This window comes from Lutra lutra, chromosome X (assembly GCF_902655055.1).
Source record: "Lutra lutra chromosome X, mLutLut1.2, whole genome shotgun sequence".
Taxonomy (NCBI): Eukaryota; Metazoa; Chordata; class Mammalia; order Carnivora; family Mustelidae; genus Lutra; species Lutra lutra.
Window position 1 is genome coordinate 31,277,662 of NC_062296.1, and position 25,597 is coordinate 31,303,258.

A 25,597-nucleotide genomic window follows, 5' to 3' on the forward strand; every position below is an offset into this window, starting at 1 on the left:
CATAAGATCTTCCTGATAGGATATGAGATCTCCCTGATGGGACATGAGATCTCCCTGATGGGGCATGAGATCTCTCTGATGAGACATGAGATCTCTCTGATAAGACATGAGATCTCCCTGATAGGACATGAGATCTCCCTGATAGGACATGAGATCTCCCTGATGGGGCATGAGATCTCTCTGGTGAGACATGAGATCTCTCTGATAAGACATGAGATCTCCCTGATAGGACATGAGATCTCCCTGATAGGACATGAGATCTCCCTGATGGAACATGAGATCTTTCTGAGTGACCATGAGATCTTTCTGTGTGGCCATGAGATCTCTCTAATTGGCTATGAGATCTTTCTGTGTGGCCACGAGATCTCTCTAATTGGCTATGAGATCTTTCTGTGTAGCCATGAGATCTCTCTGTGTAGCCATGAGATCTCTCTGTGTAGCCACGAGATCTCTCTGTGTAACCATGAGATCTCTCTCTATAGCCACGAGATCGCTCTTGGTAGCCCCATGATCTCTCTCTATAGCCACGAGATCTTTCTGTGTAGCCACTAGATCTTTCTGTGTAGCCACGAGATCTTTCTGTTTGGGCATGAGCTCTCTCTGACTGGCCATGAGCCCTCTCTAATTGGCCATGAGATCTCTCTGGTTGGCCACGAGATCTTTCTGGTTGGCCACAAGATCTCTCTGACTGGCCACGAGATCTCTCCGATTGGCCCTTGGATCTCTCGGGATGGCCACGAGGTCTCTCAGACTGGCCACGAGATCTCTCGGACTGGCCACGAGAACTCTCAGACTGGCTATGAGAACTCTTGGACTGGCTACAAGAACTCTTGGACTGGCTATGAGAACTCTTGGACAGGCTACAAGAACTCTTGGACTGGCTATGAGAACTCTTGGACAGGCTACAAGAACTCTTGGACTGGCTATGAGAACTCTCGGACTGGCTACGAGAACTCTCGGACTGGCCACGAGATCTCTCAGATTGGCCTGGAGATCTCTCCAACTGGCCACAAGAACTCTCTGACAGACCATGAGATCTCTCTGACTGGCCTTGAGATTTCTCTGACTGGCCATGAGATCTCTCTGACTGGCCATGAGATCTCTCTGACTGGCCACGAGAACTCTCTGATTGGCCATGAGAACTCTCTGATTGGCCATGAGAACTCTCTGATTGGCCATGAGAACTCTCTGATTGGCCATGAGATCTTTCTGACTGGCCATGAGATCTTTCCGACTGGCCACAAGATCTTTCCGACTGGCCCTGAGAACTCTCTGACCGGCCACAAGAACTCTCTGAATGGCCACGAGATCTCTCTGAATGATGATTTTCTGATGATTGGCCTTGAGATCCTTCCAGTTGATTCTGGTTCCCTTCTGACTGGCTTCCACTCCTCTCTGCTTGGGACTTAGAATTTTCATTGCACTTCTCCTGCAAAGAATCACAATTTTGCAAAACAAATATAATATTTTGTCAAAGCCATTTCTATGGGCAATGTTTTTTAGAACTTCATTGCCCCTATTTTTATAAACTAAACAGTTCTCAGAACTGTTCAAGGCACCAGGAGGGAATACTAAGAAACAACCTCCACTCTCAATGGAATTTAAAATAATCCTTACTTAATATTAAGAATTATATTAAATTTAGGACCTCTTATATGGATTAATTCTCAGTGTTTATTTACCTGCTTATTTACAGGCTGCTTGTTTAAAGAGCTTTGTCCAGGCTTGAATCCAGAAGGTTCTTGGTACGGTTTTGTATCATTTCCTTCCTCAAGGAATCTGAATCTTGAGTATCCTTTGAAAAACAATTATTTTCCATATTTTCAGAGTATGTCAGTAAATTCAACATATCTCTCAGAAGTATTATCTGTGATCTCACTGCTTTAAGGCTATTCACTGGGTTTTGCAAACTTGACATTTCATTAGTCTGATATCATCTGAGAGTCTCACCAAATTCTAGGGAAGTTTTTGCCATACTGTTTCTATTCGCATACCTTAATATAGAAGTCTTCTTTGTATACAATACCTCAAATTTGTTTTCATACGCCAACAAGGTTGGGGCATATCTTTTATCTACTAGAAAGAAAAGAGATGGAGAAAAACTGTCTGCTTTGTATTAATCATGTGAATATTTGCCTCAGTTGTCTGCTTTGATTTGGGTGTAAAGATAGTTTAAGAAATAAAGAAGATGGATCTCCAAAAGGCCCACAAAGATCAAATTTATGTTTAGTTAGAAACATGAGAATGGGGAGGGACGCGTGGGTGGCTCAGCCTGTTAAGCATCTGACTCTTGGTTTTGGCTCAGGTCATGATCTCAGGGCTGTGGGCTCGAGCCCCACACTGGGCTATATGCTCAGAGCAGACTCTGCTTGTCCCTCTCCCTCTACTCTTCCCCAACTGCGTGCTATCTCTCTAAAATAAATTTTAAAAAAAGAAACATGAGAATAGGCCACCTCACCATTCCTAGCAGCTTTGTTCCTATAATAACCACTATCCCTCCTTTTCTCAGAACCCGCTAAGCCACTGAAGGATCCAAACAAGGACTATAATGAAACTGGGGCGGAGGGTAGGGGATGCGCAACTGGCAGGGACTTGGAATAGAATGCACACTGTCAAGATGATTCCAGCCAGCTGACTAAACCATGGAGAGCCTTAATTGTTGGGAAGACCTCTACAACGGCAGTCTGCAGCACAGTGTTGTTAAAATATGCAGACTGCAGTGACCCATCGGATTAGAAATACAAAAAAAAGGCTTTCTTCGTGCTCTGTACTCTGCCGTACAGTATTTGTTTTTTCAAAATGGGGAGGCCATGGTGCCCAGATTATTAACCATGCTCTTACACCTCCTGTATTGCCTCCTAAGGATGGAACTGGACCAACCAGGCAGGCTTGTGAACAGGTATAAAACATTTGTCATTGTCATCCTGCTCTCCCTTATGGAAGAAACACATATAAATTTTAAAAATTGTTTTCATTTGTCATGGCATAAATACTTACCAGCCTTAAATGCCTACAGTTCCAAGAAAAATAAAACTAGCAACATAATGCAACTTTCGAATACATTCCAAGTTTGTGAATTTGCTTACCTAGTTATTCACAAATATTTCAGATTCTTTGCGCTGTTTGATTTTTAGTATACTTTACCTCTTTGCCGGCGATGCCTACGAGCATTTGCTCGCTGTCTTGAAATTGGGTTCTTCTTTTTACGGTTCTGTGTCCCATTCTTTTTTGATTCAGTGTTTTTACTTTCTAACTTTTTAAGGATTATAATGTCATCTGTATTTGGAAACACATGAAAAACAAAGACAATAGAAAAAGCCAAGTTACAGCGTGTCTCAAGTGAATAATCTATATTCTACCTCATCATATTTCAGAACATTGTAAAAATTGGTAGCCCTGAAAAATGATAACAGTATAATAATAACTAACTTGTAAAACCATAACAAAGACCAAACAATGCAGACATTTTAGGGTTAGATCCCCAGGGCAATAAAGAGAAAGATTCCTGTTAAACAGATTTATAGTAACTTCATTTCTGAAAAAATAAAATACTTTCAGGGCATCTGGTGGCTTGGTCGGTTAAGTGTCTGCCTTCAGCTCAGGTCATGATCCTGGGGTCCTGGGATCAAGTCCATCATGGGGCTCCCTGCTCAGCAGAGAGTCTGCTTTTCCCTCTCCCTCTGCTCCTCTCCCTGCTCATGCTCTTGCATGTGCATGATCTCTCTCCCTCTCGCTTGCAAAAATTAAATAAATAAAATAAAATACTTTCAGAGTAAAGTAGCCTAAAGGGGAAATCATTTAAATAGATGATTTTACTAAATGTTGTAGTTTCAGAGAAACATAGAGCAATTGTGTCATTCCTGATGAAACGTTAAGTGCTTAGACAATTAGTTGAATTTATTTTTGCGAGCTGCAAGAAAGTCGTGATTATGAAGCAGTGGTGATGGACATTCAGAGGAGATACCAAAGAGGCAAGGAAGTAAGATTAGTGTAGTAGCAGGAAGCAATCAGACTTTACTTCGTAGCAAGCAAGTTTTTATGTACTCATGCAGAGAGCACTTACATGGCATGATCTGAAGGATGAGAGACAGGTATAACCTACTTTAAAACACCTCTCCTAACATCTGGGATGGGAAGATTTAACGGTGGGATGTTCTATCAATGGATGAAAGCTTACTTAGGTCAAGGGACCCTTAAAGATAAGTACAAGCTAGATATTTGGAAAGAGCTAGAAATACTAGAAGAGAGAGGGGGAGCTGGGAAGGGTACAAAAGAGGAGATAGTTGTACACCAGAGATTAACTAATTCTTCATTATTTTGATTATTACTAGTCCTGCCTCAGGTTCTCCAAAAATCTTGAAATGGCTGGCATCTTCAAACCTAAAAGTCAGGGTAAATCTCAACAATCAGTTGAGTACCATTTCCTGACAAGCCCATTTTAAGCCTTTGTTCTTTCTGCCTGTTGTCAGCCAATGGTTATAACATCTTGCAAAGACATAGCTTTTAACATTCTGTTCTTTGTATTCCTTCTGCATTCTGTTACCTTCTCATTTTTCCCCTCTATTCCTTCCCCTGTATTTGATGTTTAAAATCTGTACAAATCTCTATACAGGGTTCTTCCTCATTACAGTATAAGAGAGTTCTGATTACAGTATAATCAGAACATCTTTCAGGATGTTATTTTGTATAATGATTTTGAAAAAGAATTGAAAGGAAAAAGCTATTTTAATAAGAATATCATGTTTAAAGAGAGGGTCACTAGCCCAGGTGCTGCTGGGTGCTGGGACAGCGAAGGTTTTTTAAGCTCCAACCCCTCCTCCTCTTCAGCCCTGAAACGATGGCCAAGCAGACTTGTGGGTGAGATGCGTGACTTCTGAAATAGGAGAGCAAAACCTCAGAGAGGAGAACGTGAGGAGCAAGATCCTCCCTGAGTCAATGGTTTCACAAGGCCATGAAGCCATGAGGGAGTGCTCCAGGACCAGTCCGTCCTGTGGTCCTCACGGACAATTTTCAGTGACTTCATTTTCCTCACTTCTGAGTCACCCAAAATAAGGCAAGCTCCATCTTAAAATCCCATGAGGATTAAGTAATTTGGAAAATGTCTTGGGCTCATGCAGGACTATAGCTACAGTTGAGAAACATCAACCCAGTACCTTGTTGCGGGGACGGCTGAATGGATAAACCAGGTGGGTTCCTAAGAACACCTTTAAGTTGGATAGTACTTGAAAGTTTATAAAGCGTTTCCATATAAAAGCTCTTGGCACAGTACCTGGCATACGTGTGACACTCAATAAATGAGACAATAAATGAACAGATGTTTATCAAGGGTCTCATGTATCTGAGGTAGTGCACCCCCACGCTTAAAGGGCAGCAGAGATTATCCTCACTTTTTAAAGAAGGAAATAGACTTACATGACTTTTTCTTTTTTTTCTTTTTTTAGATTTTTATTTTATTTATTTATTTATTTATTTTTTAATTTCACAGAGAGAGAGAGAGAGGCAGAGTACAAGCAGGGAGAGCAGCAGGCAGAGGGAGAAGGAAAAGCGGGGCCCCCCTATGGAGCAGGGAGCCTGACTTGGGACTCGATCCCAGGACTCCAGGATCATGGTCTGAGTCCGTCAGTTAAGCATCTGGTGTCAACTCAGGTCATGATCCCAGGGTCCTGGGATAGAGCACTGAGTTGGAGTTGGAGTTGGTTTCCAGCTCCTTGCTCATCAGGGAGTCTGCTTCTCCCTCCCTATGCCCCTCCCTTCTGCTTATACATTCTCTCTCTCTCAAATAAATAAAATCTTAAAAATAAAACAAAACAAAAAAAAACCCTTGGCTACCCCAAGAATGAGGAGAGCAGCACCTAGGCTAGTAACCTCCATTTGAATTAATATTCTTATTAAAATAGCATTCTCCTTTCAATTCTGTTTCCAATTAATTACACATCAAGTTTAGCACTCAGGTAGTATAAGACTACTTCTAACACAGTTATTTGAGCACTCATTTTGCCCTGTCCCCTTTACAACCTTTCTCAGGCTTGTTGGGAACCATAGAATGCCATGGGATAGCTATGGTGAGACTTCCGATCTGGGCAGTGGCCACATTTGCACAATAGGACTAAAGTCGATTGATCTTTCCAACCAATCACCCTGCAACTCACATAAGCCTTTTTAATTCATGAGGGAAATATATATAACATGGCTCTAGAAACACCAAGCTTCCTCCTCCCCCATAAGCAAATCTGTCTCAGTTTACTTTGTGCTTATAGATAACATTATAAAGATTTCAGTCTTAGTGTCACTCTGACAGTGCCACATTAATGCCACAGGATTTTTTGAATCCTTTCCTTTTGAATATATTAATACATGGAAGCATTTTCCCATCGCAATCTGACCCAACCCAAATATCATGTAACTCCCTAGTACTATGAATGAACAAATGACCGGAGGAAAAATTAGTGAATAGTGGGAGTACAATAGGAAGCAAAATGTTGTACATTTCAGGCAAGATTTTTTTTTTTTTAATAAGAAATGCCATTTCCAAACAGGCTTTGCAGAGATTAACTGTCATTGTTCACATTCAACAAATAGGTATAGGTTTCATATCTGTTACGTGGCCAACAGCATCAAGATATTTTGACTTAGAGTAATGACTCTAGAAGAGAGAAGCTAGAAATAAACTATGATATCCATCCAAATCTACAAACAAGAGACTCTCTGGGTGAAAAATACATTATTTTCTCACCTATTTAGCCTTACTCCAAGGCTGTTTATGACCTTAAGTCTTTTGTGATGGTACTGACATTTACATTTTCATAAAAATAGTCATGGCTTTCACCAATTTAGCTTCATAAGTGATAGTACAGGCTTTTCTTTAAAATATCAGCAGCCCTGGGGCACCCGGGTGGCTCAGTGGGTTAAGCACCTCACTCTTGGTTTCAGCTCAGGACATGATCTCATGGGTCCTGAGATCAAGCCCAATGTCCCTTGGGCTCCACTCTCAGTGGGGAGTCTGGTTAAAGATTTTCTCCCTCTGCCCTTTCTCTCATTTGCATTTTCTCTCTCTCCTCCCCTCCCCAAAATAAACAAATCTTTAAAATATCAGCAGTGCTGTAATACGGGTTCGGGTTTAATGACCAAGCTCATAGCTGCTATATAAAATTCACTTAACTAGGGGCGCCAGGGTGGCTTAGTGGGTTAAGCCTCTGCCTTCAGCTCAGGTCATGATCTCAGGATCCTGGGATCCGGCCCTACCTAGGGCTCTCTGCTCAGCAGGGAGCCTGCTTCCCCCTCCCTCTCTGCCTACTTGTGATTTCTCTCTCTCTGTGTCAAATAAATAAATAAAATCTTTTTTTAAAAAAATTCACTTAACTAATAGGAAATTCAACTTTGGCTTTGGTATTTTTCCATTTTTGTTATATTTTCCCACAATTAAACTTCATGTCAAAGGGCTCACTCATGCAAGGGAAGACAAGCATACCAAAGTAGAATGCAGGAAGCACAGACAGGACATAGCAGGAATTTGTTCTGACAATCTATAACACACGTAAATGAAACTGTTTAAAAGCTGAAAAGGACATCATCAGTATGTTTTGGGCTTGAAAATAATCACCCACATGTATGTTTCATTTAAACTGCTCCCTAGGGTGCCTGGGTGACTCAGTCGGTTAAGCGTCTGCCTTCTGCTCAGGTCACGATCCCAAGGACGGGGGATCCAGTCCCACATGAGGCTCCCTGCTCAGTAAAGAGTTTGCTTCTTCCTCTAGCCCTCCCCCTGCTTGTGCGCATGCTCTCTCTCTCTCTCTTTCAAAATAAATAATATTTTAAAAAGAATAAAATAAAATAAACTGCATCCAAAAAAAACCCCCCAAAACTGCCTCCTAAATCAGCTTTCCTGAAATATGACTAAAATACCACATTCACTAAAATATAAAGGTAAAAAGAAGTCCAGAATCACCCTGAAACTGCAATGGAAACAACTGAGTGGAAAAGCAATTATCCCTTATTTTATAAATGAGAAAACTGCGGCCCAGAGAGGGGAAACAATGCACCCAAGGTTAGCTAACGGCAGAACTGGGATTAGAACAGAGATCTGCTCAACACAAAGGGTTTTTAAAGTCATGCTAAGAGGGAGAGGAGTCAAGATGGCGGAGGAGTAGCAGACTGAGATGACATCAGGTCACAGGAGTTCAGCTAGATAGTTAAATCAAACAGGCGATCGAAGAGAAGAGCAGCAATTCTAGAAACAGAAAATCGACCTTTTTCTGAAAGGTAGGATGTGCGAAGAAGTGAATCCAAAGCGACAGAAAGATAGACCACGGGGGGAGGGGCCGGCTGGCAAGCAGTGGAGCAGTGGAGCACAAAATTAGAACTTTTAAAAGTCTGCTCCACTGAGGGACATCGCTCTGGAGGCTAAGCGGGGGTGGAGTCCTCACGGGGACAATGTGGTCTCAGGTCCAGTGGGGTCACAGAAGGATCGGGGCTGTCTGAGTGTAGCAGAGCTCACAGGTATCAGAGCGGGGAAGCCAGCTACAGAGATGGAGCCAAATAGTGAGCTCTCAGCTCGGGGATACCTTAAACTATAATCCGTGGCACAGTGAGACCACTGCTCTTTGAGCAGGGACCCCACAAGTGGCAGATTCGGGGAGACTCACCTTCCTTCTCTGGAGGCAGGAATCTGCTGGGTTTGGAGACTCCAAACAGGACTGTGTGCCCGAGACAGAAACCCTTGGTCATAGGCCGGGTGAGCTCAGAGCTCGGCCAGAGACCAGGGAGACGGGAGTGATTAAGTGCTTTTCTCCAAGGTTGCACAGAGGAGTGGGACCCTGAGCTCTTGGCTCTTCCAGGCGGGAGACTGAGAGGCCGCCATTTTCATTCCCGTCCTCCAGAGCTTTACGGAAAGTGTTCAGGGAACAAAAGCTCCTGGGAGGGAACCTGAGCAGATTACTTAGCTCGGCCCCTGGCAAGAGCGGCACAATTCCACCTCAAGCAAAGACATCTGAGAATTACTACAACAGACCCCTCCTGCAGAAGATCAGCAAGAACATCCAGCCAAGACCAAGCTCACTGATCAAGAACAGCAGAATTCCAGAGGAGGGGAAAGCAAAGCATGGAATTCATGGCTTTCTCCCCATGATTCTTTAGTCTTGTAAAGTTAATTAATTTTTTTTAATTTTATTTTTTTCTTATTCTAATTTTTTTAACTTTTCCTCTTTCCTCTTTTTTTTTTTTTTAGATTTTTATTTATCTACTTGACAGACAGAGATCACAAGTAGGCAGAGAGGCAGGCAGAGAGAGGAAGGGAAGCAGGCTCCCCGCGGAACAGAGAGCCCAATGCGGGGCTCGATCCCAGGTCCCTGGGATCACGACAGGAGCCGAAGGCAGAGGCTTTAACCCACTGAGCCACCCGGGCGCCCTTCCTCTTTCCTCTATTAACGTTTTTTAACTAGTGTATCTTAACAATATCTTTCCTAAAAAAATCTATTTAAACCTTCATTATTTTAGTCATATTTTATCCTTCATTGTATCTACCTTTATTTTTTGTATACATATAGGGTTTTTTCTTCTAAAAAATTTTTGGGATACAATTTCTTCTAATTGATCAAAGTATACCCTAAATCTAGCACAGGGCTTTGTTCTATTCTCCAGCCTGAGCAAATTCTCTCCCCTTTCTTTTCTTTCTTTTTCCAACCAACTTATCTTAACAATTCCTTTTTTTTTTTAGAATTTTTTTTTAAATTTTCATCCTTATAGTCATAATCCAACCTTTCATTGTATTTACCTTTATTTTTGTATATATATATATATATACATATATATATATGTGTTTTTCCTTCTTTAAAAAATTTTGAGAGGTAGTTTTTTCTAAGAGACCAAAATACACCCAAAATCAAGTGGGTGGCTCTGTTCTATTCACCAGTCTAATATATATTTTTTTAATTAAAAAAAATTTTTTTTTTAATTTCTTTTTACCACTTTTATTCTCCCCCCGATTTGGGGTCTCTTCTGATTTGTTTAGCGTACATTTTTCTGGGGTCTTTGCCACCCTTTTAGTATTTTATTCTCTAGTTCATATATTCTTATCTGGATAAAATGACAAGAGGGAAAAACTCACCACAAAAAAAGAACAAGAGGCAGTACCGAAGGCCAGGGACTTAATCAATATGGAAACTGGTAATATGTCTGATCAAGAGTTCAGAATGACAATTCTCAAGGTGCTAGCTGGGCTCAAAAAAGGCATGGAAGATATTATAGAAACCCTGTCTGGAGAAATAAAAGCCCTTTCTGGAGAAATAAAAAAACTAAAATCTAACCAAGCTGAAATCAGAAAAGCTATTGATGAGGTGCAACCAAAAATGGAGGCTCTTACTGCTAGGATAAATGAGGCAGAAGACAGAATTAGTGATATAGAAGACCAAATGACAAAGAATAAAGAAGCTGAGCAAAAGAGAGACAAACAACTACTGGACCACAAGGGAAGAATTCAAGAGATAAGTGATACCATAAGATGAAATAATATTAGAATAATTGGGATTCCAGAAGAAGAAGAAAGAGAGAGAGGGGCAGAAGGTATATGGAGCGAATTATTGTAGAAATTTTCCTAATATGGCAAGGGGAAAAAGCATCAAAATCCAGGAAGACCCCTTAAAAACAATAAAAATAGGTCCACACCCCATCACCTAAGAGTGAAATTTACAAGTCTTAGTGACAAAGAGAAAATCCTGAAAGCAGCCTGGGACAAGAAATCTGTAACATACAGTGGTAAAAATATTAGATTGGCAGCAGACTAATCCACAGAGACCTGGCAGGCCAGAAAGAACTGGCATGATATATTCAGAGCACGAAATGAGAAAAACATGCAGCCGAGAATACTATATCCAGCTAGGCTATCATTGAAAATAGAAGGAGAGATAAAAAGCTTCCAGGACAAACAAAAACTAAAAGAATTTGTAAACACCAAACCAGGCCTAGAAAAAATATTGAAAGGGGTCCTTTTAGGCAAAGAGAGAGCCTAAAAGTAGTAGACCAGAAAGGAACAGAAACAATATACAGTAACAGTCACCTTACAGGCAATACAATGGCACTAAATTCATATCTTTCAATAGTTACCCTGAATGTAAATGGGCTAACTGCCCCAATCAAAAGACGCAGGGTATCAGAATGGATAATAAATAAAATAAAATAAAATAAAATAAAATAAAATAAAATAAAAAATAAGACCCATCAATATATTGTCTACAAGAAACTCATTTTAGACCCAAAAACACCTCCAGATTTAAAGTGAGAGGGTAGAAACCCATTTACCGTGCTAATGGACATCAAAAGAAAGCTGGGGTAGCAATCTTTATATCAGATGAATTAGATTTTAAGCCAAAGACTATAATAAGAGATGAAGAAGAACACTATATCATACTCAAAGGATCTGGCCAACAAGAAGATCTAACAATTTTAAATATCTATGCCTCTAACATGGGAGCAGCCAACTATATAAACCAATTAATAATAAAATCAAAGTAACACATCGACAATAATACAATAATAGTAGGGGACTTTAACACTCCCCTCACTGAAATGGAGAGATCATCCAAGCAAAAGATCAGCAAAGAAATAGAGGCCTTAAATGACACACTAGACCAGATGGACATCACAGATACGTTCCATCCTTAAGCAACAGAATACACATTCTTCTCTAGTGCACATGGAACGTTCTCCAGAATAGATCACATCCTGGATCATAAATCAGGTCTCAACTGGTACCAAAAGATTGGGATCATTCCCTGCATATTTTCAGAGCACAATGCTCTGAAGCTAGAACTCAATCACAAGAGGAAAGCTGGAAAGAACCCAAATACACAGAGGCTAAAGAATGAATGGGTCAATCAGGAAATTAAAGAATTGAAAAAAATCATGGAAACAAATGATAATGAAAACACAACTGTTCAAAATCTGTGGGACACAGCAAAGACAGTCCTGAGAGGAAAATATATAGCAATACGAGCCTTTCTCAAGAAATAAGAAAGGTCTCAAATATACAACCTAACCCTACACTTAAAGGAGCTGGAGAAAGAATAGCAAAGAAAGCCTAAACCCAGCAGGAGGAGAGAAATAATAAAGATCAAAGCAGAAATCAATGAAATAGAAACCAAAAAAAAAAAAAAAAACCAGCAGAACACATCAACGAAACTAGGAGCTGGTTCTTTGAAAGAATTAATAAGATTGATAAACCCCTGCCAGACATATCAAAAAGAAAAGAGAAAGGACCTAAATAAATAAAATCATGAATGAAAGAGGAGAGATTACAACCAACACCAAAGAAATACAATTACAAGAACATATTATGAGCAACTATATGCCAGCAAATTTGACAATCTGGAAGAAATGGATGCATTCCTTGAGACATATAAACTACCAAAACAGAACCAGGAAAAATAAAAACCTGAACAGACCCATAACCAGTAAGGAGATTGAAACAGTCATCAAAAATCTCCCAACGGGGGCGCCTGGGTGGCTCAGTGGATTAAGCCTCTGCCTTCAGCTCAGGTCATGATCTCAGTGTCCTGGGATCGAGGCCCACATCGGGCTCTCTGCTCAGCAGGGAATCTGCTTCTCCCCTCTCTCTTTGCCTGACTGCCTCTCTGCCTACTCGTGATCTCTCTCTCTGTGTCAAATAAGTAAATAAAATCTCTTAAAAAAAAAATCTCCCAACAAACAAGAGCCCAGGGCCAGACAGCTTCCCAGGGGAATTCTACCAAACATTTACAGAAGAATTAATACATATTCTCCTGAAACTGTTCCAAAAAATAGAAATGGAAGGAAAACTTCCAAACTCATTTTATGAGGCCAGCATTACCTTGATCCCAAAACCAGACAAAGACTCCATCAAAAGGAGAATTACAGACCAATATCCTTGATGAACACAGATGCGAAAATCCTCACCAAAATACTAGCCAATAGGTCCAACAGTACATTAAAAGGATTATTCACCATGATCAAGTAGGATTTATTCCAGGGCTACAAGGTTGGTTCAACATCTGCAAATCAATCAATGTGATACAATACGTTAATAAAAGAAAGAACAAGAACCACATGATACTCTCAATAGATGCTGAAAAAGCATTTGACAAAGTACAGCATCCCTTCTTGATCAAAACACTTCAAAGTGTAGGGATAGAGGGTACATAACACAATATCATCAAAGCCATTTATGAAAAACCCACAGCGAATATCATTCTCAATGGAGAAAAACTGAGAGCTTTTCTGCTAAGGTCAGGAACACAGCAGGGATGTCCATTATCACCACTGCTATTCAACATAGTACTGGAAGTCCTAGCCTCAGCAATCAGACAACAAAAAGAAATTCAAGGCATTCAAATCGGCAAAGAAGAAGTCAAACTATCACTCTTTGCAGATAATATGATACTTTATGTGGAAAACCCAAAAGAATCCACTCCAAATCTGCTAGAACTTGTACAGGAATTCAGTAAAGTGTCAGGATATAAAAATCAATACACAGAAATCAGTTGCATTTCTATACACCAACAACAAGACAGAAGAAAGAGAAGAAAGTCAATCCCATTTATAATTATACCCAAAACTATAAGATACCTAGGAATAAACCTAACCAAAGAGGTAAAGAATCTGTACTCAGAAAACTATAAAGTACTCCTGAAAGAAATTGAGGAAGATACAAAGAAATAGAAAAATGTTCCATGCTCATGGATTGGAAGAAAAAATATTGTAAAAATGTCTATGCTACCTAAAGCAATCTACACATTTAATGCAATCCCTATCAAAATACCATCCATTTTTTTTCCAAAGAAATGGAACAAATAATCCTAAAATATATATGGAACCAGAAAAGACCTCGAATAGCCAGAGGAATGTTGAAAAAGAAAGCCAAAGTTGGTGGCATCACAATTCCAGACTTCAAGCTCTATTACAAAGTTGTCATCATCAGGACAGTATGGTACTGGCACAAAAACAGACATATAGATCAATGGAACAGAATGGAGAGCCCAGAAATAGACCCTCAACTCTATGGTCAACTAATCTTCAACAACGCAGGAAAGAATGTCCAATGGAAAAAAGACAGTCTCTTCAACAAATGGTGCTGGGAAAACTGGACAGCCACATGCAGAAAAATGAAACTGGACCATTCCCTTACACCACACACAAAAGTAGACTCAAATGGATGAAAGACCTCAATGTGAGAAAGGAATCCATCAAAATCCTTGAGGAGAACACAGGCAGCAACCTCTTTAACCTCAGCCACAACAACTTCTTCCTAGAAACATCACCAAAGGCAAGGGAAACAAGGGCAAAAATTAACTATTTGGACTTTATCAAGAACAAAAGCTTTTACACAGCAAAAGAAACAGTCAACAAAACCAAAAGGTAACTGACAGAATGGGAGAAGATATTTGCAAATGACATATTAGATAAAGGACTAGTATTCAAAATCTATAAAGAACTTATCTATCTTGACACCCAAAGAACAAATAATCCAATCAAGAAATGGGCAGAAGACATGAGCAAACATTTCTGCAAAGAAGACATCCAGATGGCCAACAGAAACATGAAAAAGTGCTCCACATCACTCGGCATCAGGGAAATACAAATCAAAACCACAATGAGATGCCATCTCACACCAGTCAGAGTGGCTAAAATTAACCAGTCAGGAAAGGACAGATGCTGGTGAGGATGCAGAGAAAGGCGAACCCTCCTACACTGTTGGTGGGAATGCAAGCTGGTGCAGCCACTTTGGAAAACAGCATGGAGGTTCCTCAAAAAGTTGAAAATAGAGGACAAGAAGTCCTCTCCCCATTCACCTCAGATGCAACCGGAGGGGTCTCCACAGAGTCACCCTTCTTCTACTCATCAGCTTGCAAGCACAAAGCTCTTCCCCAGAGCTCACACTATTCTCCCTGATCCACCATTTACCAAAGATAACTCCTCAAGCCACCAAGGAAATGAGGCTCTATTGGGAAGGGAGAAGAACCCATTAAGAGATGTTCTTAGGGGCACCTGGGTGGCTCAGCTGGTTAAGCGACTGCCTTCAGTTCAGGTCATGATCCTGGGGTCCCCAGATCGAGTCCCACATAGGAACCCTGCTCAGCAGGGAGTCTGCTTCTCCCTCTGACGTGCTCCCCTCTCATGCTTTCTCTCTCTCACTCTCTCTCTCTCAAGTAAATAAATAAAATCTTTTAAAAAAAGAGAGAGATGTTCTTAGAACTATAGTAAGGTCTTCCTAGAATTCTCAGTTTGACCCTGAAATACATTATTGCATAACATATTATTATAAACAGTTGTTGCAATCCAAATAGCCCCAAATAGACTTCTGTGCACTGCCCTAGAATCCCACTCACCCTTTATATTATTATTTCTACAGGGAAATTCTTTTTGCATCCAGCAACTGGCATACAAATGAGGTACTGGAGCACAACACTTTGCCAGCTGGGAACGGCCTGTATATGATTAAATACCAACTGAATAACGCAGAGACAGAATACTCCAAGTCTGCAGAGAAAAGACAGACTACTGTGGACTGGAACAGCTGGAATATCTTTGTGGCAGAGCCAGGTAAGATGGATAGGACCTGAAAGAGGGGAAAGACCCCAGCACTCAAAAAGAAACAGCACAAGAAAAGGCTTAGAGCCAGGAATTAATACAGTATGTTCAGGGAGAAGATCAGCTTGGCTAGAATGGAAGATTAGTGCTGGAGAGTTATGGGGGAGAGGTTAGACAGACAAGGGAGATGATGAAAAGTTTTGAGTATCAGGACACTTGGGTGGTTCAGTCAGTTAAGCACCCAGCTTTGGCTCAGGTCATGATCTCAGGGTTGTGGGATGGAGCCTGGGATGGAGCCCAGGATGGAGTCTGGCATCCAGCCTGGTGTCGGGCTTCACACTCAGCAGGGAGTCTGCTGAAATTTCTCTCCCTCTCCCCACTCATGTGTTTTCTCTCTCTCTCTTTCTCAAGTAAATAAACAAATCTTAAAAAAAAAAAAAAGGAAAGAAAGAAAAGTCTTGGGTGTCAGTATCTCAATGTACAGTAAGGGATAGGAGCTAAGGCATATGTAGTGAGAGTTATGGATGAGGGTGAGGGGAGAACCCCATACAACCTCTAGCAGTGCCGTCTCAATCTGTCAAATAATAAGCACTTACTGAGAGCATTCTATGTGCTTGGCAATATGCTAGGTGTTATCTGAAATCAGGAAATTTATCAATGCTTTTATTTTTTTTTTAAAGATTTCATTTATTTAGAGAGAGAGAGCACAGAGGGAGAGGGAGAAGCAGACTCCCTGCTGAGGCGAGAACCTGATGTGAGGCTCGATCCCAAGACCCTGAGATCATGACCTGAGCCAAAGATAGATGTTTAGCCGACTGAGCTATCCAGGTGCCCCAGTGCTTTTTAAATAATAGAGAGGGGACCTCTGGATGGCTCAGTCAGAGGAATGCATGACTCTTGATCTCAAGATCGTGACTTTGAAGCTCACGACAGGTATAGAGATTACTTAAATAAATAAAAACTTTAAAAAATCATAGAGAACTGATATTATCACTGCACAGCCATTTGAAAGGAAACTGCCCTCTTTTCTGTGATCCAATAATTTTAATTTCATTTGACTGTGTCTAGAGACTAAGTCCACATTTTAAAGGCAACTTGTTTTAGCAAAAGCTGGAAAGCTGCTTAGGCTACAAAAGGAGGGTAGTCAAAGGAAAGGTAAATACTGGGCGTATTTAAATATAACATTACATCTTTAAAAGCAAATGTGTTTGGTATATTCCGAAGTGCAGTTGTGCAGGCTCCCAATCAAGTAGAAAAGCTTTATATAATACAGATCTTTTATCTCACCTCTTGCCAAATGCTAACTATTCCATTTCTCTTTGCACTTGACACCAATGTGGCGTCACCTCAGGACAGGCTTGTATGGCATAGTACCTGCCTGAACTATTGCAAGATGCAAATATGAGTATCTAAGATACAAACTGTGATGAAAGTCAAGCGAGTAGGAAATTTTAATCTGGAAAGTACTTCCAATTCAAAAAGGAGAGAAGAAATACATTTTAGGTTTGTTTGTTTGTTTGTTTTAAATTTTATTTTTTATAAACATATATTTTTATCCCCAGGGGTACAGGTCTGCGAATCGCCAGGTTTACACACTTCACAGCACTCACCATAGCACATACCCTCCCCAATATCCATAACCCCACCCCCCCTCCCAACCCCCCCTCCCCCCATCAACCCTCAGTTTGTTTTGTGAGATTAAGAGTCACTTATGGTTTGTCTCCCTTCCAATCCCATCTTGTTTCATTTACTCTTCTCCTACCCCCTTAACCCCCCATGTACATTTTAGTTTTTTAATCTTGAACATCCATCCTATGCCAGATTTTCTAGAAATAAACCTAGTGCAATTTCATAAATACTTCATATTAAATTAACCAATGTTCAAATTGAAATATAATTGGAAGAAAAATGGTATTAGGAAAAGGCATCTATGCCCCAACACAGAAATGTACCATGAGACTTAAAAAAAAAAAGACAACAAATAAACAAAAACCTCTGGTATAGCCTCAGTGACTCAGTGAAAGTATCAATAAATTGAATAATGACATTCTTTTAATTCTTTTTCTAAATGGTTCCTTATTTGCCTTTAGGGACAAGAGAGTCCATATAGTGCCTGTGCAGCTCTGAAATTCTATTAAGAAGGGGTGCCTGGGTGGCTCAGCTGTTCAGTTCAGGTCATGATCTCCAAGTACTGGGATCAAGCCCCCCATCATCTGGCTCCCTGCTCAGCGGGGAGCCTGTTTCTCCTCTCCCTCTGCCTCTCCCCCTGCTTGTGCTCTCTCTGTCTGTCTGTCTCTCAAATGAATAAATAAAATCTTAAAAAAAAAAAGAAAGAAAAACAATTTTTTTTAAAGTTTCAATTATACATTATTTTAACCCCTGGAATTCATAACTCCAGAAACCACCATTTCATTTGTTGCATTATAATGATGAAATTGCACAAGAATATACATTATACATGTAGAAATCAAACATCTTATCAGCTACGATTTAGAGATGAAATCCAATTGCTGCTCAGCCCGTCCACAGAGACAAGAAAACAAATGGCTTTTAGACCTAGGTAAGGTACGGAAAGACCTTTTCAGCATAGTCTATGAGGTTATGAAGAAGGTGTCTTTTTTTTTTTTTTTAAGATTTTATTTATTTGAGAGAGAATGAGAGAGCACAAGCAGAGGAAGCAACAGAGCGGAGAGGGAAAAGCAGGTTGACCACTGAGCAGGGAGCCTGATCCCAGCTCGATCCCAGGACCCTGGGTTCATGACCCCAGGTGAAGGCAGCCACTTAACTGACTGAGCCACCCAAGGGCCCCCGGAAGGTATCTTTAACATAATAATCAACCTTCCATATTTTCATGTCCTTTCCCTTAGTTCTCAGGATATGACATCATTACAGAGACATGGTGCTATATTCCTGCTTACTGTCTATGATGATATTCTCCACTGACTCCATCCGGAGACTACCTAGCCAGTCTCTCAAGAACCATTTGGTTCAGGCCCAAAGACCCTCAATTTTAATTCTTTTTTTTTTTTTTTAAGATTTTTTACTTATTTATTTGAGGCACAGATTGTGAGCAAGAGCACAATCCAGGAGAAAAGGCAGGGGGAGAAGCAGCTTCCCTGCTGAGCAGGGATCCTGATGTGGGACTCAATCCCAGTACCCCTCAAATTTGAATTCTTTTTTTTTTTTAAAGATTTTTTATTTATCCATTTGACAGACAGAGATCACAAGTAAGCAGAGAGGCAGGCAGAGAGAGAGGGGGAAGCAGGCTTCCCGCCCAGCAGAAAGCCCGATGCAGGGCTTGATCCCAGGACCCTGGGATCACGACCTGAGCTGAAGGCAGAGGCCCAACCCACTGAGCCACCCAGGTGCCCCTCAAATTTGAATTCTTGACCTAAGTAAGATTTGTGTCAGAAAAACGCCGTGAGGATTGAGGAAAGACAACCTTCCTCAAACAGTTTAAAATGGATCACCCAAGGGGTGCCTGGGTGGCTCAGTGGGTTAAGTGTCTGCCTTCTGCTCAGGTCATGATACCAGGGGCCTGGGTGGCTCAGTGGGTTAAGCATCTGCCTTCTGCTCAGGTCATGATACCAGGGCCCTGGGATCAAGTTCCTGTTGGGCTCCCTGCTCCATAGGGAGTTTACTTCTCCCTCTGCTCTTCCTTACACTTGTCCTCCCAATCTTTTTCTCTCTCTCCCAAATAAATAAATAAAATAAAATAAATTAAATAGATCACCCAGGGCACCTGGCTGGCTCAGCTGGAAGAGCGTCCGACTCTTGATCTCTGGACTGTGAGTTTGAGTCCCATGTTGGGTGCTGAGATTACTTAAATAAATAAACTTTAAGAAACAATAGATCACCCAGCTCGATGTACCATATAATTAAATTTTGATATAAGTCATAGAACCAATTTTCTCGTAAAAAGCACAATTATATTGTTTTGTATTTTAGAAGGTGTTGTAATTGCTATTTTATTATCTGTGAACGTTAAAAATATATCCCAATTTTTGTAAACATTGTTCTATCATTCTTTAAATATGTAAAATACCAGAAACCTCAAAAAATGTGACTTAGTTTCCTCTCAATTTCTGACGATGCATACTTCTAGGACACTGAAAACAACGTATAATTGCACATGTTTACTTAGCTGCCTCCCCAACTGGATTATGATCAGCTTGAGAAGAAGCCACTGTTTATCTATCAGTGTACCAAGTACCCAGCACAGTGCTTAATACAGAGTAGATGTTTTATAAACATTTATGGAACCATGATTGACTACACTGAGCAGCAGAAAGGGATGTTTTTCTCTCAGACTACAGTACTTTGGGCTTAGTCTCCTTTAGACAGAAGTGGTGAAGACAGAGGTAGAGTTCCCATTAAGTTCTCGCAATTGCCAGTTCCAATTTTGGTTTTACTTTTGCCTTTTCTTTCTTTTTTTTTTAATATTTTATTTTTAAGTCATCTCTATATCCAATGTGGGGCTCAAACTTAATACCCTGAGATCAAAATTCATATGCTCCACCAACTGAGTCACCCAAGTGCCCCATATTTTTGCCTTTTATTTCTAATAAAGCACTGTAATACCCTTCTGAAAATGTTTACTAGGGACAAGAACAAAAATAAATTTGCAGAGGGCACCTGGGTGGCTCAGTTGGTTAAGTGTCTGCCTTTTGCTCAGGTCATGGTCCTGGGATCAAGCCCCTGCAGCATTGGGCTCCCTGCTCTGCAGGGAGTCTGCTTCTCACCCTCCTTCTGCCTGACACTTCCCCTGCTTGTGTGCTCTCTCTCTTGCTCTCTTTCTCGTAAAAATAAAATCTTTTCTAAAAATGGAAGTAATAAATATCTTGCATTCAATATAAATTATATAAATAATATAAAATTATACATAAATGACATAAGTAAACATAACATTCTTTTTCATATGTACATGTGTAGTTATCCAAAGACAAACATGCATTGTTAAAAGCAATATTTTCACTTTAATAAAGTCATGGGGAAATTTACTGGAAGAGTATGGATTTCTCATCAACTCACAGAAGCAACATGTATTTGTTCTTTATGATGTATTTTTCTTGGCTTCAAACTGGAAGGGACTTTCTTTACTTTTTTAAAAAGATTTTATTTATTTATTTAACAGAGAGAGACACAGTGAGAGAGGGAACACAAGCAGGGAAAGTGGGAGAGGGAGAAGCAGGCCTCCTGCCGAGCAGGGAGCCCGATGCAGGGCTCGATCCCAGGACCCTGGGATGCAGGGCTCGATCCTAGGACCCTGGGATCATGACCTGAGCCGAATGCAGAGGCTTTAATCCACTGAGCCACCCAGGCACCCCAACACAATATTTTTAAAAATAAAAATCAATGCAAGAGCAATCCCTGATGAAAAAAATATCAACAACAAAAACCAGATCAGACCCCGTGCATACACAACATGGCCAAATTTGCTTCACCCTTTTCCCTTATTTACAAAAACATGTGACCAGCCAGAGGGCTTTAGTTTGTCCTTTTGATCTTTAAAAAAATATTTCAATAAAGATATTATCTCAGAGCAGGGTGCGCCCAGGTGGCCTAGTTGGTTAAGCCTCTGACTTTTGATTTCAGCTCAGGTCGTGATCTCAGGGTCATCAGATTGGGCTCCACGTCTGGCTCTGCACTCAGCCTGGACTCTGCTCAAGATTCTCTCCCTTTCCCTCTGCCCCTCTTCCTGCTCTCTCTCTCTAAAATAAAATAAACAATAAAAATCTTAAAAAATATATATTATCTTGGGGCTCTTGGGTGGCTCAGTTGGTAAGTGACTAACTCTTGATCTCTTGCTCAGGTGTTGATCTCGGGGTTGTGAGTTCATTTTTTTTTTTTTTTTAAGAATTATTCTACTTTTTTTTTTTTTTTTAGATTTTATTTATTTATTTGAGAGAGAAATCATGAACAGGGGAGGGGCAGAAGGAGAAGCAGGCTCTCCACTGAGCAGGGAGTCCAATGCAGGGCTCGATCCCAGGACCCTGGGATCATGACCTGAGCCAAAGACAGATGCTTAACCAGTTGAGCCACCCAGGCACCCCTTGGGGTTGTGACTTCAAGCCCCACACTGGGCTCCTTAAAAAAAAAAATTTATCTCAACCATCAATTTTTTTTAAAAATTTACTTATTTTATTTTAGAAAGAGAGAGTGGGAGTGGAGGGCAGAGGGAGAGACTCAAGAAGACTCACTGTACTCAGAGCTTGATCTCACATCCCATGTGATCATGACCTGAGCTGAAACCAAGAGTTTGATGCTTACCCACTGAGCCACCCAAGCGTCCCTTAATCATTGAATTTTTATTGCCTTCTTAAATTTTGCACCCTTGGCAAGTGCCTCACTTGCCTCACTTTAGTCCCAATCCTGCCCAGTCACCAAATATTGATTTTTAATCTTTTTTTAAGTAAGGTTTTTATTATTATTATTTTTTAAAGATCCCATTTATTTATTTGGCAGAGGGAGAGACAGTGAGAGAGGAAACACGAGCAGGGGAAGTGGGAAAGGGAGAAGCAGGTTCCCCACTGAGCTGGGTGTCTGATAAGGGGCTTGATCCCAGGACCCTGGGATCATAACCTGAGTCAAAGGCAGATGCCTAATGACTGAGCCACCCAGGCGCCCCCAATTATTATTTTTTAAAAGTCACTTTAACGTCACAAAATACTTCAGAATTCATGTTGGAGCCTGAGGTAGAGGGCAAGCCACAGCCTGGAATCCACAAGGCTTACGTCTTAGAATAGTAAAGCCTATTGTTACCCATCGTGAAATAGATTGTTAAAAACACATTAAAGAAAAAGAAAAAAAAAAACAAGAAAATCTCTTAGGTACTATTCAGGGCCATTCCCCCACAGAGGTGACAGGGTAAGGTAGGCAACTTCCTCAACCTTATAAAAAGCATCTAGGAAAAACCCACAGCTATAATGATGATTTATAGAGAAGACAAAAGCCTTCCCCGTAAGATCAGAAACAAGTCAAGGATGCCCACTCTTACCACATATATTGAACATTTCACTGGAAATTCTAGCCAGAAGAATTAGTCCAGAAAAAGAAAGAAAAGGAAACCAGATTTGAAAGAAAGAAGTGAAAATATCTATATAATCAGTTGCCATGATCTTATATAAAGAGAATCGTAAAGATACACACACACACACACACACACAAATTAGAGCTAATAAACAAGCTTGACAAGGTTGCAAGCTAGAAGATCCACACACAAAAATCAATCCTGTTTCTATATACTAGCAATGAACTATCCAAAAATGAAGTTAAGAAAGCAATTCTACCGAGACCATTCAATAGGGGAAACCATAGTCTTTTTTTTTTTTAACAAATGATGTTGGAACAACTGGATATTCACATACAAAAGAATGAAATTGGATCTTAACTCACACAATTTGGAAAAAATTAACTCAAAATGGATCAAAGATATAAATGTAAAAGCCAAAACTAGAACTCCTAGAAGTCAATAGGTGTAAATCTTCATCATTTCTTAGCTAGAATACCAAATCATGAACAATAAAAGAAAAAAATAAATTGTACTTCATCAAAAGGAAAAACTCTTGTGCTTCAAAGGACACTATCAAGAAAGTAAAAAACCATCCCACAATACAGAAGAAAATATTTGTAAATTATATACCTGAAAAAGGTCTAGCATCCATTTTATATATATATATATGTATATATATATATATACACTATTACAATAATAAATAGATAGATTTATTATTTATTAGCTTATTAATATTTAATATTATAAATATAAATATATAATATAAATATTATTTATTAATAGAGATATTTATATATTTATTATTGTGATAGTATATATATAATTATTATTATTACAATAATAAAAAGGCAGATAACCCTCTTTCATTTCAGAAGTCCACTCCCTCAGACCACATTTGTAAGGTCCACTCTACCTGCTCCTCGCCACTTACAAGATCTTCCCTGACTGCACTTCTCAGCTCCTTTCTGAAGTCTGCCCTCCCTGTCTGTTCATTCACTCTCATTCCTAAGGTCCACTCTTCGGTTCCTCTCTCTTCCCATTTCTACTGATTGCTTTCACAGCTGCTCCCTATCTCATATTTTATATCTCAACCCCTGCTCCTTCCTCCTCATTTTTTTTTTAAATTTATGTGACAGACAATGATCACAAGCAGGCAGAGAGGTGGGGAGAGAGGCGGGGGAAGGGGGAAGCAGGCTCCCCGCCGAACAGGGAGCCCGATGCAGGGCTCGATCCCACGACCCTGTGATCATGACCTGAGCCGAAGGCAGAGGCTTTAACCCACTGAGCCACTCAGGGACCCCTTCCTCCTCATTTCTAAAGTCTACCTTCCCTCCCCACTTCTAAGGTCAACTTTCCCAGCTCTGTGCCCTTCCATTTCAAAATTCCACCCTCACTGCTCTCCAGCCTCCCACTTCCAGGGTCTTCCATCCCTACTCTACTCCTTCCATTTCTAGGGTCTCTGGTCTTGCTCTTCTTCAACCCCACGTCTATTGTCAGCTTTCCTTACTCTTCACTCCTCGCTAAGGTCTACTCTCCTCACTCTGCTTTCCCTCTTATTTTTGGAAGTCTGCCTCCCTCTTCTCCAACTCTTTCCCATTCATCTCCAAATCACCCCATCTGCTCTGCTCCTCCCATGCCTAATATTTGCCTATCTCGCTCTTCTCCACCCTCACGGCTCTCCCTTCCCATAATAAGGTACGTCCTCCATGTCCTTACTTACCTCATTTTTATGGCACACTCTCCTTCCCCGGCTTCCCGCTCCTACCCTCGCATCTCCCTTCCTACCCCCACCAACAGGTCCTTCCGCCATTTCTAAGTTCAACCCTCCCTGCTCAGCTCTCCAACCCTCAACTCAAAATGAAATCTCTTTACGCTGCTCTTCCCATTCGAAGTTCAGCACTCCTTCCTCCTCCCCTTCTCATTTCTAAAGCTGCCCTTGCCTTTCAGCTCTTTTCCCCACTGTTAAAATTTTCTCTTTCCCTGCTCTCCTGCCGTCCCATCCCCACTCCACCCCATCTCCCGCCATTTTTAAAGTCAGCCTCCCAGCGCTGCTCCTTCTCCCACATTTATGAAGTCTTCCCTCCCTTCCCTCTCCCCCTCCCCATTTCCAAAGTGGGTGATAGTCCCGAAGAGGTCTGAGGTTAAGAGATTAGAGGTGCCAGGGGAGGGGAAAGTTGGTTTAGGGTGTATACGCACCAATGAACAAGCAAGCAAGCAAATAAACCACCCCCTTTGCCCAGTCTTGCTGCCCGCTTTCACTCTTTGTAAACTAGCCCCTGGAAAACAGTCGTTTGTGACAGGCTCTTAGATTCAAAGACTGATTTCGAGGAACTTGTGGCCCCACGCTTTAACTGGGTGGGTAGCTTGCTATCAATGCTTAGGAGAACAAAATATATGGAGATCACTGGCTTTTTATTTCCCTCAGCCTAAACCTTGGCAGCAATCTTTATGCCTCACACAATTCCTGTCAGCTTTTGCCCATTTCCCACCTAAGAGGAGTCATAGGAATATGGGAGCAGAAAGGAAGGGTAGGAGCTAAGCTGGCCTGGACTTTATCCACGTTGGGGCAGGAGTAGTACACAGAGTGCAAGCCTCGCTGCCCAGGAGCATATGCCTTATGGGGCCACTTCAGCCTGCCTTAAACCGAGGTCGGCTATTCAAAGCCAGTGAGCCCAGACTAGCGGGGGCTGGAGTCTGGGGTCTACATACCTAGAGACATATCTAGATAGGTCATCTTTCCCCCATTGTTGGGTTCTTTCAGCACTTTTCCAGAAATAGTTGAGTTGGAAAGCGAAGCCATCTCCTCAGCGTAACTGCACCCAGCTCTGAGGTTAAGTTTCTATATCACGCACCCTCAGTACTTCCTAGGGTTCGGCTAAACTTGTCACCCAATCACAGTCTTTCCTTTCACTGTTGCTGAGGCTCAGGGGGTGGAGCTTAGCAGTTACCCCTCCACAGATGTCCTATCAGAAACTTGGCTCATTTAAAAAAAAAAAAAAGACACGCCCATTTCTTTCCCGCGCTTTC

At 41.0% G+C, this 25,597-nt stretch overlaps 1 protein-coding gene across 1 annotated transcript; it reads right to left on the minus strand.

The window, feature by feature from the left end:
* Window positions 1-621: 621 nt before the first annotated feature.
* LUZP4 (leucine zipper protein 4) lies at window positions 622-25,370 on the minus strand. Its single transcript, XM_047715099.1, is given in 5 exon segments — window positions 622-1,108; window positions 1,110-1,429; window positions 1,683-1,795; window positions 3,145-3,276; window positions 25,280-25,370. Coding segments are annotated over 5 exon segments (1,143 nt in total).
* Window positions 25,371-25,597: the final 227 nt, after the last annotated feature.